Source organism: Ovis aries, chromosome 2 (genome assembly GCF_016772045.2).
Source record: "Ovis aries strain OAR_USU_Benz2616 breed Rambouillet chromosome 2, ARS-UI_Ramb_v3.0, whole genome shotgun sequence".
Taxonomy (NCBI): Eukaryota; Metazoa; Chordata; class Mammalia; order Artiodactyla; family Bovidae; genus Ovis; species Ovis aries.
The window spans coordinates 49615482-49632533 of record NC_056055.1 but is presented as its reverse complement, the minus strand read 5'-3'; the positions used below and the strand labels follow the sequence as shown (position 1 = coordinate 49632533).

General features: G+C 50.5%; 1 protein-coding gene across 4 annotated transcripts in view; it reads right to left on the bottom strand.

The window, feature by feature from the left end:
• Positions 1–414: 414 nt before the first annotated feature.
• CORO2A (coronin 2A) overlaps positions 415–17052 on the bottom strand; it is a 65884-nt gene continuing 49246 nt past the window's right edge. For all 4 annotated transcript variants that reach the window (XM_042243212.2, XM_012120491.4, XM_042243211.1 and 1 more), the window contains exons 3-12: positions 13111–13227; positions 12013–12162; positions 9329–9508; positions 8512–8628; positions 7661–7765; positions 6845–6941; positions 5759–5871; positions 5351–5441; positions 4359–4633; positions 415–3336 (exon numbers count right to left, since the gene is read on the bottom strand). In XM_042243212.2, the coding sequence (XP_042099146.1) occupies positions 3205–3336; positions 4359–4633; positions 5351–5441; positions 5759–5871; positions 6845–6941; positions 7661–7765; positions 8512–8628; positions 9329–9508; positions 12013–12162; positions 13111–13227 (1377 nt within the window). In that variant the 3' untranslated portion in view covers positions 415–3204. The remainder of the gene's footprint in view (positions 3337–4358; positions 4634–5350; positions 5442–5758; positions 5872–6844; positions 6942–7660; positions 7766–8511; positions 8629–9328; positions 9509–12012; positions 12163–13110; positions 13228–17052) is intronic.

The following is a 17052-nucleotide window of genomic DNA, read 5'->3' as shown; positions in this document are numbered from 1 at the left end:
ATCTTGCTTTCACAAAAGACCTACATTAGTATTTGTTTTCACTAACAGAAAACTGAAGCGGATTTTCGCTTTTATTAAAAAAAAAAAGGCAAAAAAGCAATAAAAAGAAATTCAGCATTTGTTTTGTGGAGTTATTATAGAGGCATCAGGCATCTCCTAGCACCCCAGGCAGTTAGAGTGGCACTGTCAAACTCCTCCTGCAGGAAAGACACTCAGCATTCTTGACATTAAGCTGTCTTAGCTTTGAACAGTGTCTGTGAGCATCTTGCTTCACCTTGACTTATTTTGCATTAAGATAATTGCTTCTTCACTTTTTAGCCACTTTGGCTTATGAAAGGTTTCATGAGCACCTTCTACTTTCAGATAGTGAGGGAAACTTGTATTTGTGAAACAAATAAAGGAAAACTCCATGTATTAAAATGTCTAGGCAGATGTTTATTATTTTGTTACCTTCTTTTCATTGCACAATTCCACATCTATTTATTTTCACTTTTAGTTATTTTTTTTAATAAAGATACAAGGAATTTCAGAAACAATATTAAAACAATCAAAGGATTTCAGGCACGGTTTTGTATTAAAAGTATAGCTCGATTTCTGACTTCCTGCTTCCCTCTATGATACAATCTCAAATGATTGTAGATACACCCCAGAGCTCATCTCCCAGTGCTATCTTCACTCTCAGAAAGTTCCTGAGTCAATAGTCAGGGGGTTCTTAGGGTATGGAGTAAGGAGATGAGTACATAGTCTGCTTGTCCTGAGCCTGAGGGCCCTGCAAATGCTGGGCAAGTCCTACTTCATCAGCCAAGAACAAAAACAATTTTTAAAAAATGGCTTAAAAAAATATCTGATAAAAATTACCTATCCCTCTCCCTTGCTGTGAAATAATTTAAATAATTTATTGTAGATGTAAAAAAAAAAAAGGAAAAGAAGTTTGTTCATGGATGCCTTCGTATTGTTTTTAAGCATGAGGTACGGGTCCCTTAGGGGTGGGGAGAGCTTGAGCAGGAAGGCTCCGTGTGGAGGAGGCATGTGGGCAGCTCCCCAGATAGGACCTCACCTTCCTGCCTTTCGGCTTGTGCCTTTGGGCTTGATGATTCTTCATTCTCTTGAAGCTAGGTATTCCCTTTGAACTTGGGGATAACAGAGCCTAGCTCACCTGTTTAGAGGAGGACGGGTCAGTAAGTGGGGCTGAGAGGGCTTTGTAAACTGTGAAGAGCTGGTCACAGATGAGGCGGGGGGAGATAACCCCATTCAGTGGAGCTCTGCTTCCCCAACAATGCCTGAGATTCGGCCTTTGGCAAGCTTGGCAGGACCCAGCAACTTAGTAAACACGACAGGGAACGTGGGCATCTGGTGTGTGTGTGGGCAAATGAGGTGACTCAGCCATGGCAAGGGGAGGGGGCCATCAGGAGCACAGAGCCTTCATCGTGCTGCAGTCAGGGGTCCCAGAGACCTCCAGGATGATGTTTCCTACTTTATAGGAGCTTTCAGCCTGGACTTAGAAGACGGGGTTGGAGTCCCAGATCCTGTCTGGCACTCACTATCCTCATCTTCACTGAAAATAGGTACAGATGAACCAGTCCACTGTGTTGCAGAATCACCTGGGAACTTAAAAAACATATACCAGGCCAGGCCCTACTTTGGAGATTCTGCATCAATGATCTGGGGTTGGGCCTGTACATCTGTGGTTCCTGAAGGCTCCCAGAGGAATTCAAAGGTACAGCCTGGGTTGAAACATACCAGGCCTGAGTGGCCTCTGAAGTTCCCATCTTAGTTCCAGGATCACCCTGTGCTTTGGGCAAAACTCATGGCTGGCACAGCCTTGGTAAGGAGGGGCACATTTAACTTCCAGCATTCCCTGCCTCTAGCTGGGCTGTTGTACTGACCACTGTGAGAGAGAGCACCTTAGAGAAAGGGCTTAGAATATACAATAGCGAGACACAGAAAAACTGTCAGTCTGGAAGGGAAGTCAGGGTCATCTGGTCCCATTTCCTTGCCCACTACAATCATCCTTCTCCAGAAGCCCTCCTGGGTGGGTGCCCATGGGGCTCTGCTGACACACTTCCAGAGCTGGGGCTCCCCACCTCCTGGGGACCTCTCCTGTTACCTTGGGCTGAAATCTACCTGCGTCATCCTGGAGGAGGCAAACTCTATGACCTCGGGGCTTTGGTGGTGGCAGTCAGTGGTCGCGGGCACCACTCTGCTGTCTGTATCCCCGCCTAAGGGACAGTGTTTACACATATTTGGCTGATTCTGGCTGAAGGGAGAGGGGATGGCCTTCTGTCTGTGTTCCACCATTAGGCGGAACCTTGACTTACTTCATGGAAGTTAAACTTCCTCTGCCCCTTTGTCAATGTCTTTTGAGTTCCTGCAGCAAACCCAGATCATCAGCCTGCAAAGTAGCTTTCCTCAGGTCAAGGCCAATGTTTTTTCATCTCAGGTGGCAGATCCTCTAAAGGACAGCACATTCCAGGGGCCTCCTTGCTCAGATGGAGAAAGTGAGACCAGAGAGTGAATGACCTTCGAGAGGTCACAGAGCAAGTCAGGGACACAGATGAGGCCAGAACCAATGGATTCCTGCCCTGTGGGCTGAGAACTGCACAGGTGCTGCCTCACAAACAGCAGATAGACCCAGGAGACCAGGAGCTCAGCCCAGCCCAGCCATGGACTCTCTGGAGACCTTGATTACTTGCCCTTCTCTCTGGGCCTCAGTTTCCCACCTATGAAATAAAGAAGCTGGACCATGCCACTTCTTTTCAAACTTCTAATTTTTAGTAGGAGAATTATGTATTCCATAGAAGCCAATATTACAAAACAAAACAGCCCTCCTGGCTTAATCTTCCCCACCCTGCCTTGCTACGAACCACAGCTTGAAAATCAGAGGCAGCTTCACTTCCTAGGTCCTTCCAGCTCTAACTTTGTACAGCATTGTTTTCCCCTTGAGAAATTATCGTGGACCCTTCAAAACAAGTAAACCGAAGGCAAGATATCATCTAAAAAGAGTCAGTTCAGACACCATTGTTTTAAGAAGGCAAATGGAAAATCGGCAGCAGGTCCCACTGGAATCTTTCAGCGACCAAGAGTTTCATTTCTGGTAAAAAATATAGAAACAGTAGCTATTCTTGGAGGACCTGTGGTTTGGTTCTGGACCTCCTCATGGAGCCGACTGGTGTCCCTGAGGGCGAGGAGGACAGAGGACTCTGCTCAGAGCCTCGGTGAGCTCATACGCAAGTTTCTGATCTCCAGTTCCAACTGTTTGGCCTGGACCTCGCGCTGGGTCACCAGCTCCCGGAGCCTTCGGATCTCATCTTGTTGCCGATAGAACATCTGCAGCAGCTGGGAGAGCACAGAGCAGAGCGGAGGGTCACTGGGCTGTCCTGGGATGCAAGGGGGCAGGACACCAGCAGAAAGCACTGACATTGCCCCTTGTCACTCAGAAAGGGGGGTGATGATATTAACATGGCTGAGAATTGAGGAGGCAGCCATGGTAGATTTTTTTTTAACAAAAATCTTGTTTTCTTCACCCAATAAATGAAATTCAAAAAAGAACTGACATTTCAGATATTTCTTGTCTCCTTAGATTTCCCCACGGGTGGAGAAAAGGATACTTGACCCTGAAGTCCTGGAGACTGGAGTTTTCACCACCACTAAACTGTGTGACCTTGGACAGGTTACTTACCCCTTCTGAATTTCAGTTTCTTCCCCTAGAAACTGGGGATCAGAAAACTAACCTCAGCATTATTACAATTGCTGCCAGTATACATGATGGCACTAGATGTTAGGTATTTCCCCTAAGAGTCTCCATTATTCCGCTGAATGCTACAACACCCCATGAGGGCGGGAAGTAGTATTAATGCTCCCAGGTCACCACTGTGGAAACTGAGGCTGGGGAAGATTCAGCCCCTGAGTCCCAGAATTAGTGCTCAGGAGAGCCAGACTCAGAATCCCTCCATGAGACACCAGCCCTTGTATCTGTTAGCTGCTACTTACTCCCTGGGCTGTTGAGAAAATACAGTCAGATGATATGAGTGCCTATCTAACTGGGACCTGGCACACAGTAGGCACTTAACAAAAGTTGACTCTGAAAGCACAGAAAATCCTAGAGAGTCAGAACCGGAAGGGACTTTAATACCCAAGTCAGACCCTTGTCTTTTTACAGATGGTTCCTCACCGTCTGTAAGTAAACCCACCATATCTTGGCATGCGGATGGCGCTCATGACCTGCTTGTTAAGTGGACCAGCAAGGTGAGTTAAGTGGCCAGGCCAGGCCACACCGCGGGTCATTTTTCTCACCCTTTCTCCCTCGCCACCCCAGCTGCTCCCCTCCCCTGGTGGACCCAGCCCCGCCACGTTCGCACCTCGTTCTCTGTCTTCGGTGGGGGGCATTCGAAGATGTCAAAGCCATCTGAGAGCCAGGTTTTCTTCTCCTCCTGTCTGTATTCTGCTGCCCACCTGGGCGACTTCTCCTCTAGCAGGGAGAGGGGCCTCCGGCCATCCTCTGCAACCAGCCTTTCCGTCTGGTTGAAGAGATGAGGCGAGGTGGGGGCCGTGGGCACGGAGAGGGTTCTCTCTGAGGGCAGAGGCTGCGGGCTCAGAGGCTCGGCACCAGGCCTAAGGGACATCAGGACGGGCTCTGGGAGGGAAGCAGAGGGCTGTGAGAGGCTGGAGAGCCCGTGAACAGACGGGCCCGAGCGGCGCTGACACACACGGAGCCACACACAGACCTGCCACACATGCGGCCCCACGCAGACAGGCACAAGCCCACAGGCTAGAGCAGAGTGCAAATGCAAACTCACGTGATTAAGCGAGGCTTGAGTTGCAGGGGCTGCCCCAGAACACCATGAGCTCCTCCCGCCTGCACTCTGCCATCTACCAGTTCATGAATTCTCCCAACACCCGCCTCCCACTGTGCAGGCCCTTGTATTGACAGACCCAGGAGGGAGGGTCAGGGCAGGGGCCACTGCCTACAGGGTCTCTGGGGTCAAAAAGTAATTGCAGAAGTGGTGGGAGGATGGGCAGGGGATCCAGCTAAGACTGTCCAGTCACTCTGCACAGCCCAGAGTTTAAAGACATTTTTCATGGAGCAAAATTCCTTGAACTGGGGGGAATTTCCTGAGCCACTTGGCGCAAGCCCAAATCCACGTGTATACATCCTAATGGCTGGAGTCTCACCCACTGGACCCCCAGGAAAGGCCCCTGGCTGCTTTTAACCAACTGTCAACCACCAATCCTCTGGGGTCATGGGTTACGGGAAGACACAAATATCAGCCAGACCCTCTCAGTCACTTGGGGCCACTGGACACTCCAGTGTCCCTCACATTCACCTGAGCCTTTTCTCTGCCTTCCTCACCTTTATTCATCCCACTGAGCCACTCCTGGGCTGTCAGAGAGGGCTGGGCACTGGCCGTGGGCGGGTAGATGTCCTCTTGGTAGGATTCTGACTGCGGGAGCAATCAGGACAGTGAGAGTGGGGATGGTTGGGGGAACCTCTTATAGAGCCTGGGGTGCGGACTCTCCCCCAACCCCTGTGAGTGGAGGAAACTGAGGCCCAGAGCAAAGGGACGTGCCCCAGGTCACGGAGTAACTCAAGAGCAGCAGTGGGAGGGAGCACACTGACCATGAGAAAGGCTTCCCTTTGAGGAGGGGCCACCAGCCTCCCGGTGGCTCCCCCAGGGGCCAGGCTCCAGGCTCCAGGTCCCAGGCTCCTTCTCGAGGAGGGGTTCCTCCCTCCCTTGGAGATGGCTCCCACCACCCTTACCCGTCGGGGTACAATCATGGATACGGGCTCGATGAGGCTTTTGGTTGTGATCAACTTGTAGAAACGGAAGATCTCACAGGAGGACACGTCGAGACCTCTCTTTGGCATAACACCTGTGGGTAGATGACAGAGGAGGGCCAAGAGATTCCTCAGCTGGGGCCTGCGGCAGCAGGGCCCCAGGGTGAGTGGCAAAGCCAGGCTACACAACTGGATGTGAACAGAGACCACCCTCCTCCCACTGTTCCTCCCTCAACAAAGAGTCCTACATTGGGTCAGGCCCTGTGCTGGGGAGATGGGGTTGGAACCATCAGACTTTGCCTCCCATCTTCAAGGATTTTAGCCAGACTTTTACAGGAAGTGTGCTCTGCTCAAGGCCCTCCATCACTATGCCCACAGCTCCCAACCCAGATGGTCTTTAAAAAAAAAAAAATTATTTATTTAGGTTGTGTCACTTAAAAAAAAAAAAATTAGGTTGCACTGAGTCTCAACTGCATGTGGACACTTAGTTGCAGCATGCGGGGATCTAGTTCCTTGACCAAGGATTGAACCCAGGCCCCCTGCATTGGGAGTGTGGAGCGTGACCTGCTGGACCACCAGGGAATTCCCCCAGATGCCCTTAATACAGCGACTCCAGCTTCCCTCTGATTAATGTCAGCAAGCTATCTTATCTTTCTCCATTTACTTTTAATCTAGCTGTGTCTTTATGTGTAAGTGGGTTTCTTGCAGAGGGCACAGAATTGCATCCTGTCTTGTTTTGTTTCTTACCCCTAAACATGCTTAAAACTAGCGATCTATGTCAGTGTCCCCCATCTTCTTGCTACTGTTGTAACTGCTCAACTTTCAGCTACAACACCTTCATACTCTCCCCATGTCTTGCTCTGCTCCCCTTTTGGCTCCTCAGGTCTTGCCTCCTCCAGGAAGCCCTCCCTGGCTTCTTCCTGTGCGCTCCCAGAGAACCTCCCACATAACTCAAGTAGAGCTCCCATCGACTCAGAGTGTTGACCTGCCCTGCTTTTGGGGCAGGGCCTGCAGCTGACTCACCCCTGTCTCCCCAGGCCCCACGTGGCCTCCGTGTCCCACACTCACCGATCCCCTTCTGTGGATTATAGGAGTGGTATTCCGTCAGGTAGTTCAGGTGAGGTTTGTTGGCACTGATCTCATAGTAGTGGATGTTCCTGTCTCCCTGTGGAAGAGAGGGCACCATTCAGAGCCGGGTGCCCCAAACCCCGCTCCTGGCCCCACTGCCACACAGCAGAAACCTGATGCTCACTATGAGTGACGAGTTGGCAGAGCCACCTCACACAAGGGCACACCAGGGAATGGTCACCAAGGCAGCAGGGGGTCCTCACTTCAACACTCAGTCCCTTCAACCATGACCCAGAGTCCACCCGTGTGCCTCCAGGGCAGAGGCTTGGGGAGCACAGGCCTGAACCCCACTCCATCCAAGAGCTGCACACGAAGGTCAAAAGTGCAGTGTCCTGAGACCATCCAGTGGGTCTTACCCCTGGGGCGCTTCAGGTTGTCATTGTCATAATGACTGGGTGGGGAGGTGGCTGCTGTCCCTGGCACTGGGGGGAGGGGCCAGGGATGCGGAGTACAGGACAGTTCTACCCGGTGAAGACCCCCCTCTGCCCCAAATTCGAAGGTGCCCCTGCCAAGAAACACCAACTGGTCCCTCCTCATCTAGACCCAGAACTGGCAGGGCGGTCAACTAGCTCAGGGCGTCCGGCCAAAGCCCTGGCCCCAGGTGTTCCGGTGGAGCCAGGAAGGTGGGAGAGGGCTGGGGGCTCCCCACAGGGATAGAGGACCCAGCCACTCTTGCCTGGCCCTGCCCCTGCCTTGCACTCCAAGGGCCCCAGGCCAATGGGACCAGGCAGCGCCTCTCTCCTGTGCCAGACTGACCTTCCCCACCACGTAGAGCATGTTGGTGTCCGCATCATAGAAGGGAAATAGCACACCTGAGGAGCCATCGAGGTCCACCTCTGTGACAGGCACAGAGAGGTCATCCTGCAAAGGAAGGAAGACCAGGAAGGCCTGTGGGTCACTCACGGAGGACCTTGGTGGTGCTAAGATAAGAATTCCTGCCCCAGGGCTCTGTGCGTGTGTATGTGTGTATGCGTGTGTGAGAGACAGACCACCTCCTTTTGCCTTGCTGGCATTTTGCCTTTAACAAATCACTTCTCATACGCATGACGTCATTCCAGCCTTCCTCCTCCTGTATTATATCTACTATGAAGCAAGGAGATTCAGAGATAGAGAAGAAGCAGTCTCTTCAACTTTGGACAAGAGCTCCTTGAAATCAATACTATTTGGCCCGGTCCTCACCCCCTTCCTCACCCCCACCCACGTTGAACTGGCAGCTCTTCTTGCTCACATGCCTCTCTATTTCATCCTAAGTCCTTGCTCCATCCTAAGTCCTGGCATCCTAAGTCTGGATGGCCACCCCCCATCCAGAAGGCCTTTTCCTTCTCCCACCCAACCCTGAGTCCTGGTCCCAGGCCCAGCCACCTCCCCTCTCTGACACTGAGGCTTCTTCTAAGTCCTAACCCCTCCCCCTCCTTGAACGACAAGATGCACAAGGTCTGGGTGAGTGCCATCAGGCTGCTGGCACCTCCCTGGTTGTCATCAATCAGTTTGGTCAGTGAGTGAATGCATGAATGAACAGATGAAGCCAGCACTCAGCTAAGGGGTGCTGGTGGCGGGGGTGGGGAGGTGCAGAGAGGGGTGCTGGTAGGGCTGCTCTGGTGACTCACCTGGTCCCAGAGGGCCATCTGACGATTGTTCCACCGGGATGTGCCTGTGGACAGCAGCTTCTTCAGGTTCCCCAGAAATAGCACTTTGTTGGCCCGGTGCCCTTTATAGGTGGCTTCCTGGAGTGACATGTGTGGTCAGGGACTCCTTGTCTTCCACTCAAAATGCCTTCTTTTCTCATCCCAGCTCTGCCTGGGGAATCCTTCCAGAGGCACCACCTCCAGGAAGCCTTCCTGGTTCTTTCCTATCCACATAAAGTCTCTCCCACTATTTTTGTTGCGGGTTCTTTTTTAAATTAAGACAGAGTCAGACTTCAGCCCAGCTCCACATTTTTACTAAGATTATTATTGAACATCCATTACATGCAAGTGGGTACTGTCACCTGGGTTATTTCATTTAAACTTCCCAGAGGAAGGACTAATGTCCTATTGTTGCAGATGAGAAAAAGTCTCAGAGAGCAGCAAGTGCTTGTCTAAGGTCACACAGTGGATAACAGTGGTACCTTATGGTCTCCTGACTCCATGTCATGCCTCTTGATAGAGCCGAGGCATATTGACAGCTTTGGAGTTAGACCAGGTTCAAGTCCCAGCTTTCAGTGTGGGCAAGTCCGTTAGCCTTTCTTAAGTCTCACTTTTCTCATCTGAAAAATGGGTATGATATATTCAACACCTCCCAACAGATGGGGATAGCATGCATAAAGACTTTGGCTAGAACACTGACAGCATCACTGCTCTGTTCTCAGAAGCCCCGATGCTCTCCCCATGCCCACTCCACTCCTTGCTCCTCCGACCCCAAGCCAGACCACAGCCGAGCACTAACCTGGAGGACGGTCCCTGCTCGGGGGTCTAGAACCCGAATCTTGCGGTCTTTACACGCAGTGGCCAGCAGGCTGCCGTTGGTGTTGAAGGACATGGAGAGGATCACGTCTTGGTGACAGTTAATTGTCTTCACGGGGCTCATGATTACAGACTCCTTTGAATCCAGGTTCCAGACCATCACCTGCACAGCAGAGAGCCAGCTCTGAACCCAGCCCCGCCCCCAGCCCCATCCCAGTCCCCACAGTCACACGCCAGCCAGGCTGCAGGGAAACATGGTATTCCCGGAGGGAAGCCACAGATGGCAGTCTGGCCAAAAGGCCGCGGGTGAAAGGATGGATCTGCCCACTGAAGTGGCCACGTGGTAGGAGGGGGAAGTCAGCAGTCAGGCTGTCTAGCAGTGAAAACACCATCTGCTTGGAGCAATGAAACATCCATGCTAGGAGGACCCCAGGGAACCAGCTAATCCAGGGGGTTTCAAATAGTCATTAGCAACAGTTTCCAACACATAGTTAATAAGGGATGCCATGTTTAGCTGCACAGGCTGTGCAGTGCACAGCTCCAGGGCAACCCATTCCCAAAGTCCAAGATGTGAACAGAGCCCCCTGGAGTCGTGTACAGATAAAACTGTACAACCATAAGCAGTGAAGTGAAAGTCGCTCAGTCATGTCTGACTCTTTGCACCCTATGGACTATAAGTCCATGGAATTCTTCAGGCCAGAATACTGGAGTGGGTAGCCTTTCCCTTCTCCAGGGGATCTTCCCAACCCAGGTCTCTCACATTGCAGGCAGATTCTTTACCAGCTGAGCCACAAGGGAAGCCCATAAGCAGCAGCACACCCTACCTAAACAGATAACAGAGCACTTCTGATCAGAATGGGGTAGAGGACCTTTCAACCACTCCCATCCCACCCTCTTATCCATCACAGAGGCTTCTGAGGTGCCTCTGTAAAGCCTTATAGAGTTGTGAAAGGAAGAGTTTAGAAGTTAAAGCCTTATAGAGTTGTGAAAGGAAGAGTTTAGAAGTTACAATGGCATCAACCCCATCTGTGTACAGACTGAGGCCCAGAGGAGAACAGGGACTTTCCCAGGTCACGCTGCAGGTCAGAGACTGAGTGGAGACAGAATCAAGATAGCCTGTGCTGTGAGCTTTCCCATTCCACGGAGCCCACAGCTTGCTAACCTGGCAGTCAATGAAGGAGGCTGAGGCATCTCTGAGCAGGGGCCAGCTCACCCCCTCCAGTAAGACTAATGGACTGAGCAGTGTCCCACACCAAAACTTATGTCTACCCAAAACCTCAGAATATGACCTTATTTGGATATAGGGTTTTCACAGTGTAATGAGGTCTTGAGAAATCTGTATGCAGGTCAGGAAGCAACAGTTAGAACTGGGCATGGAACAACAGACTGGTTCCAAATAGGAAAAGGAGTACGTCAAAGCTGTATATTGTCACCTGCTTATTTAACTTATATGCAGAGTACATCATGAGAAACTCTGGACTGGAAGAAACACAAGCGGGAATCAAGATTACCGGGAGAAATATCAATAACCTCAGATATGCAGATGACACCACCCTTATGGCAGAAAGTGAAGAGGAACTAAAAAGCCTCTTGATGAAAGTGAAAGAGGAACGTGAAAAAGTTGGCTTAAAGCTCAACATTCAGAAAACGAAGATCATGGCATCTTGTCCCATCACTTCATGGGAAATAGATGGGGAAACAGTGGAAACAGTGTCAGACTTTATTTTGGGGAGCTCCAAAATCACTGCATATGGTGATTGCAGCCATGAAATTAAAAGACACTTACTCCTTGGAAGGAAAGTTATGACCAACCTAAACAGCATATTAAAAAGCACAGACATTACTTTGCCAACAAAGGTCTGTCTAGTCAAGGCTATGGTTTTTCCAGTGGTCATGTATGGATGTGAGAGTTGGACTGTGAAGAAAGCTGAGTGCCGAAGAATTGATGCTTTTGAAGTGTGGTGTTGGAGAAGACTCTTGAGAGTCCCTTGGACTGCAAGGAGATCCAACCAGTCCATTCTAAAGGAGATCAGTCCTGGGTGTTCTTTGGAAGGAATGATGCTTAAAGCTGAAACTCCAGTACTTTGGCCACCTCCTGCAAAGAGTTGACTCATTGGAAAAGACTCTGATGCTGGGAGGGATTGGGGGCAGGAGGAGAAGGGGATGACAGAGGATGAGATGGCTGGATGGCATCACTGATTCAATGGACGTGAGTCTGAGTGAACTCTGGGAGTTGGTGATGGACAGGGAGGCCTGGCGTGCTGCAATTCATGGGGTCGCAAAGAGTTGGACACGACTGAGTGACTGAACTGAACTGAGCTGAATGAGGTATCAATACAATGAGGCTATACTGGATTTGGGTGGACCCTACAATGACCGAAGTCCTTATAAGAAGAGAAGACACATAGATACACAGAGAAGAAGGCAGAAGATGGAGGCAGAATGCAGTGATGCAGCTATAAACCAAGGAATGCTTGGAGCCCCTAGAAGCTAGAAGAAGCACAGAAGGACTCTTCCCTATAGCTTTTGGAGAAAGCATGGCCCTCCTAACATCTTGATTTTGGATTTCTGGCCTTCAAAACTGTGGGAATGCATTTCTGTTGTCTTAACCCACCCAGGGTACTTCTATGTCAGGGGAGCCCCAGCAGATTAAATAGACAAACCCACCTTGTAGTCATAGCCGGAGCTGAAGAGGATGTTGGCAGCTGTGGGGTGCCACTCCACCAGGCCCACTTTGCGGGCATGGCCCACCAGCTCTTTCCTGAAGGCTGTGAGGTTCTTGGTCAGCAGCTGCTTGGGAATGTCCCAGATTTTAATCTGTCAGGAGAGACACGGCCCAAGGGGAGTGTTAGCTGGCATCCCCTTGCAACCCTGAGCAACAAAACTGGCAGTGCCCCGCAGAAGGGCCAGGGCAAGTCTCTCTGTATCTACCTGTCATTCAGTGGAGAAGCAGCTGGGGCTCCTCAGAGGGACAGGGGCTTTCCCAAGGTCTTCCAGCCCAAGCAGGGGCTGGAGATGAGCCCAGGCTTCTGGGAATCTGTGCCATCCTAACCTGTAGGTGAGTGGATGGGCCATAGGCCTGATTCCCAGGCTGGAGATCACAGCAAGTCCACCTCTTAGCCTAGAATATCCCTCAGAGTACTGTGATCCCAAAGGCTCAGGGGAGAGCTCCAAATGCCAAGAAGAAGGGTTTATGCTATATCCTCAGGGTACTGGGAAGCCAGTGCAGTCTCTGGAGCAGGACAGGGCAGGGACAACCCCCAACCCCTTCTGTGAGAGGGGCCCCCTTGGATGGCCCAGAAGAGGAAGACTAAAGGTGAGAAGGTAGGCGTTTAATGCTCCCAGTCTTATCCTTTTAAATCTTCCCTCTAAGCAAGATCTTCCCTCCCTACTGTCTATGAGATTATATGGCATAATATTTTCAAGCCACAGTAAAAATGCCCTTCACAGCATTTTTTCCCCCTTCACAGCATTTTATAGTTTCCCCGGAAGATGTGCATTCCCATCAGGAAATGACACCTATCCACATTGGATGGTTGGGAGCTATTAGGCCCATTTTATAGATGGGGAGACCGAAGCCCATAGAGAGGAGGGGTGGCACCCCAAGTTCCAAGGAGCCCAGAATGTCTATCTAACTCATGCCCTCCTCACACAGTGACCTCACCTTGTCAAGCATGGAGAAGTCAGGAGCGTCAGAGCTGCGTCCAGATTCCATTCTGTCTCCCTCCACCCCAGCCCCACTCCTCTCGGGAAAGGGGCACTCACCGTGGCATCTTCAGAACAGGAGGCGATCTCAAAGTCATTGAAAGGGTTCCATTTGACATCTAAGACATTCCCTCTGTGCCCGCAGACCTTCGGGTAGTGGGGGTCCAACTTTCCTGTCTGTAAAACAGTACCCAGGGAGGTTGAGGAGAGGATGCAGCCAATTCCACTTTAGCATCTGGAGGAGGGTCACTCAGGCAGCCAGCAGTCACTGAGTGGACAGGAAGACGTAGAGGGCAGAGCTAGTAGTGAATCCAGGACTTACCACTAATCCCTGTGGGATCCTGGGGGAGTCTCGACACCTCGCGGAGCCTCAGGAAAATGGAGGCAGTAATAGATATTTCAGAGAGTTCAAGTGAGGGTCATAGGAGGTGAGGTATGGGGAGGGTCTAGCTCAAGTGTCTAGCACATGCTAGGTGTTTAATAAAAGGACGTTTCTCTTCATATACTGCTAGCAGGAATGCAGAAATGGTGCAGCCACGGAGGAAAACAGGCTGGCAGCTCCTCAAAAGGTTAGACAGAGTTACTGTATGACCCCATAATTCTACTCCTAGGTACAGCCCCGAGAGAAATAAAAACATAGGTCTGCAAAAAAATGGTACACCAATGTTCACAGCAGCATTACTCAAAATAGCCAAAAGGTGGAAACAACCCAAATGTCCATAAATGGATATCTAAAACCATATTCATACATAGTGTATTCATACAATGCAATATTTTCCAAAAAGGGAACGAAGTCATGTCCAACTCTTTCCAACCCCGTGGACTATAGCCCACCAGGCTCCTCTGTCCATGGGAGTGCGTTGCCATTTCCTCCTCCAGGGGATCTTCCCGACCCAGGGATAAGAACCCATGTCTCCTGCATTGCAGGCAGATTCTTTTATCGCTGAGCCACCCAGGAAGCCCCAGTATATTCATAAAATGAAACACGTTCAAAAAGGGGAAGGAAGTACGGACGCATGCTACAGCGTGGGTAAACACTGAAAACATCGTGCTAGCTGAAACACACCAGACATAAAAAGCCACATACTGCATGATCTGCTTAGATGATCTACCAGATGTGGTTCTGCTGCTTGAGCAAAGGAGCACACCCCCTGGTACCTAGAATTCTGAACCCTGACTGATGCATGTGAGAAGTCCAGGACAGGGGTAATTCCCTGGCTGTCCAGTGGGCAGGACTCTGTGCTTTCACTGCTGGGGGCCTGGGCATGTCTCAAGTTGGGGAACTAAGATCCCAGAAGCTTCTAGGTGTGGCAACAACAACAAAAATCCAAAATAGTTACATCCATAGAGACTGAAAGCAGACTAGTGGTTGCCTAGGGCTGAGGGGAGAGGGGCATGGGGAGTGACTGCTAAGGGGTATGCGGTTTCTGGGGGTGATGAAGTTACTTTCAAATTAGTGGTGATGGTTACCCAACATGTGAATATCTAAAACCCACTGAATTACACACTTAAATGGTGAATTTTACAGTATGTGAGTTATAAAAGTGAAAGTCGCTCAGTCATGTCCAACTCTTTGTGACCCCTGGACTATACAGTCCATGGAGTTCTCTAGGCCAGAATACTGGAGTGGGTACCCTTGGATCTTCCCAACCCAGGGATGGAACCCAGATCTCCCAGATTGCAGGTGGATTCTTTACCAGCTGAGCCACAGGGAAAGCATGTGAGTTATACTTCAATTAAAAAGAAAGGGTGGGTTTTTCCTGGGACACAATGGATAAGAATCCACCTGCCAGTGGAGGAGACACAGGTTCAATCCCTGATCCAGGAAGATCCCACATGCCATGGAGCAACTGAGCCCGTGCACGGCAACTACTGAGCCGGTGCGCTAGGGCCAGGGAGCTCCAGCTACTGAAGCCTGTGCACCCTTAGAGCCTGTGCTCCGCAGCCAGAGAAGCCACCACAAGGAGACGCCTGCGTACCGCAACTAGAGAGTAGCCCCCATTCACCGCAGAACAGCCTGCGCAGCAAAGAAGGCCCCGCACAGCCGAAAATAAATAAATCAAAAAAGAAAAAGGAAAGGGCATTTCCTCCCTTCCCCTCTTTCCTGCTGAGAATTCCTATCTAGGGGCTGGGAGGACATACAAGTTTCACAGCCCTGCAGCTGAGAACTCCTGGGTCATAAGAAAACTACACCAATTCAAGCATAGAAGCTGGCAGCTGGCAGGGACCAACACACTGATTTTACACATCACACTGCATGGCCCTGGCAGTACAGGGCCCAGAACGCCCTCTGCCTGCCAATGCAGACACCGCCCACATCCACTCCCCAGCCTCAGGTTCTAGAGCCCACCCACCGGCAGGCTCCACCCTTATATCTAAGTGAAGGAGACGGGAGAAGAAAACTGGCTGACACTCAACCATCTGGCAGACCATTTCAAGGAGCCTGGAGGACAAGCCCAATGCAAAGTGCTGGGTGAACATGAGACGCAGTACTTGACCTCACATAACTAATAGTCTCAGGGATATTTAAAACCGTATTTTCAAGGACAGAGTGAACTCAGGGAACACCCACAGGCTCTTCTTCCCTCACCTGCCCAACTCTGCAGAGCCCCCTGCACTCTTGTGGAATGTCCTGAGACCATGCCCAAGGGAGAGCAAGCAAACACCAGGGACGCTCTATGGCCTTGCCTCCTAGGGCTACAGAGAGGGCAGCTGCCATGACTACAGCCATAGGACATCCCATTACCTCTGGCAAACTAGGAGACAGACACCTGAGCCTCTGGTTCATGCATCTTAGCTCTGAAAACAGGCCATGGTCCCAGGCTCCCCTTCAGAAATCCTCTGCCCAATTCTGATCTCATTCCTTGGGAAAGGGTCTTAGACATCTCTCCCTAGACTGGATCCCTTCCAGGAGGGGGAACCCTATAAAGCACATTATTTGACAAATTGGGGTGTGAATGGTAGATAAAAGTACTGTAAAGCTCAGCTGAGTGAATTTGACAATGTACGTAAAGAAATGGGTACGTAAGAAAAAATTCTTATTTTTAGGAAACATACTAGTATTTAGGGATAATTGAAAAGCAGAGACATTACTTTGCCAACAAAGGTCCGTCTAGTCAAGGCTATGGTTTTTCCAGTGATCATGTATGGATGTGAGAGTTGGACTGTGAAGAAAGCTGAGTGCCGAAGAATTGATGATTTTGAACTGTGGCGTTGGAGAAGACTCTTGAGAGTCCCTTGGACTGCAAGGAGATCCAACCAGTCCATTCTAAAGGAGACTCCTGGGTGTTCTTGGGAAGGAATGATGCTAAAGCTGAAACTCCAGTACTTTGGCCACCTCATGCGAAGAGTTGACTCATTGGAAAAGACTCTGATGCTGGGAGGGATTGGGGGCAGGAGGAGAAGGGGACGACAGAGGATGAGATGGCTGGATGGCATCACCGACTCGATGGACGTGAGTTTGGGTGAACTTTGGGAGTTGGTGATGGACAGGGAGGCCTGGCGTGCTGCGATTCATGGGGTCACAAAGAGTCGGACACGACTGAGCGACTGAACTGAACTGAACTAATCATCAAAGCGTTTAGAAAATAAAAAAGTACTTTCACATACATTGGAAAAGACCCTGAGGCTGGGAAAGATTGAAGGCAATAGGAGAAAGGTGGCAGAGGATGAGATGGTTGGATAGCATCACCAACTCAGTGGACGTTAATCTGAGCAAACTCTGGGAGAGAGTAAAAAAGAGAGGAGCCTGGCATGCTGCAGTCCATGGGGCTGCAAAGAAGTGGACATCGCTGAGTGACTAAACAGCAACAGACATTCAGAGACAGAGAGACAAAATAAAGACTTTGGATGTGTCATTTGACAGTGCTGTGTGAGGAGGCGAACAAAAGATCAGTTTCTTTCAGATGGTTTAGCCTTCTTCAAGGATGAGGAAAACGGGCCCCCGGGCAGAGGGCAGCAAGGCAGCACCTGGAGTGAGGGCCCTGCAAAGAGATCACCGCA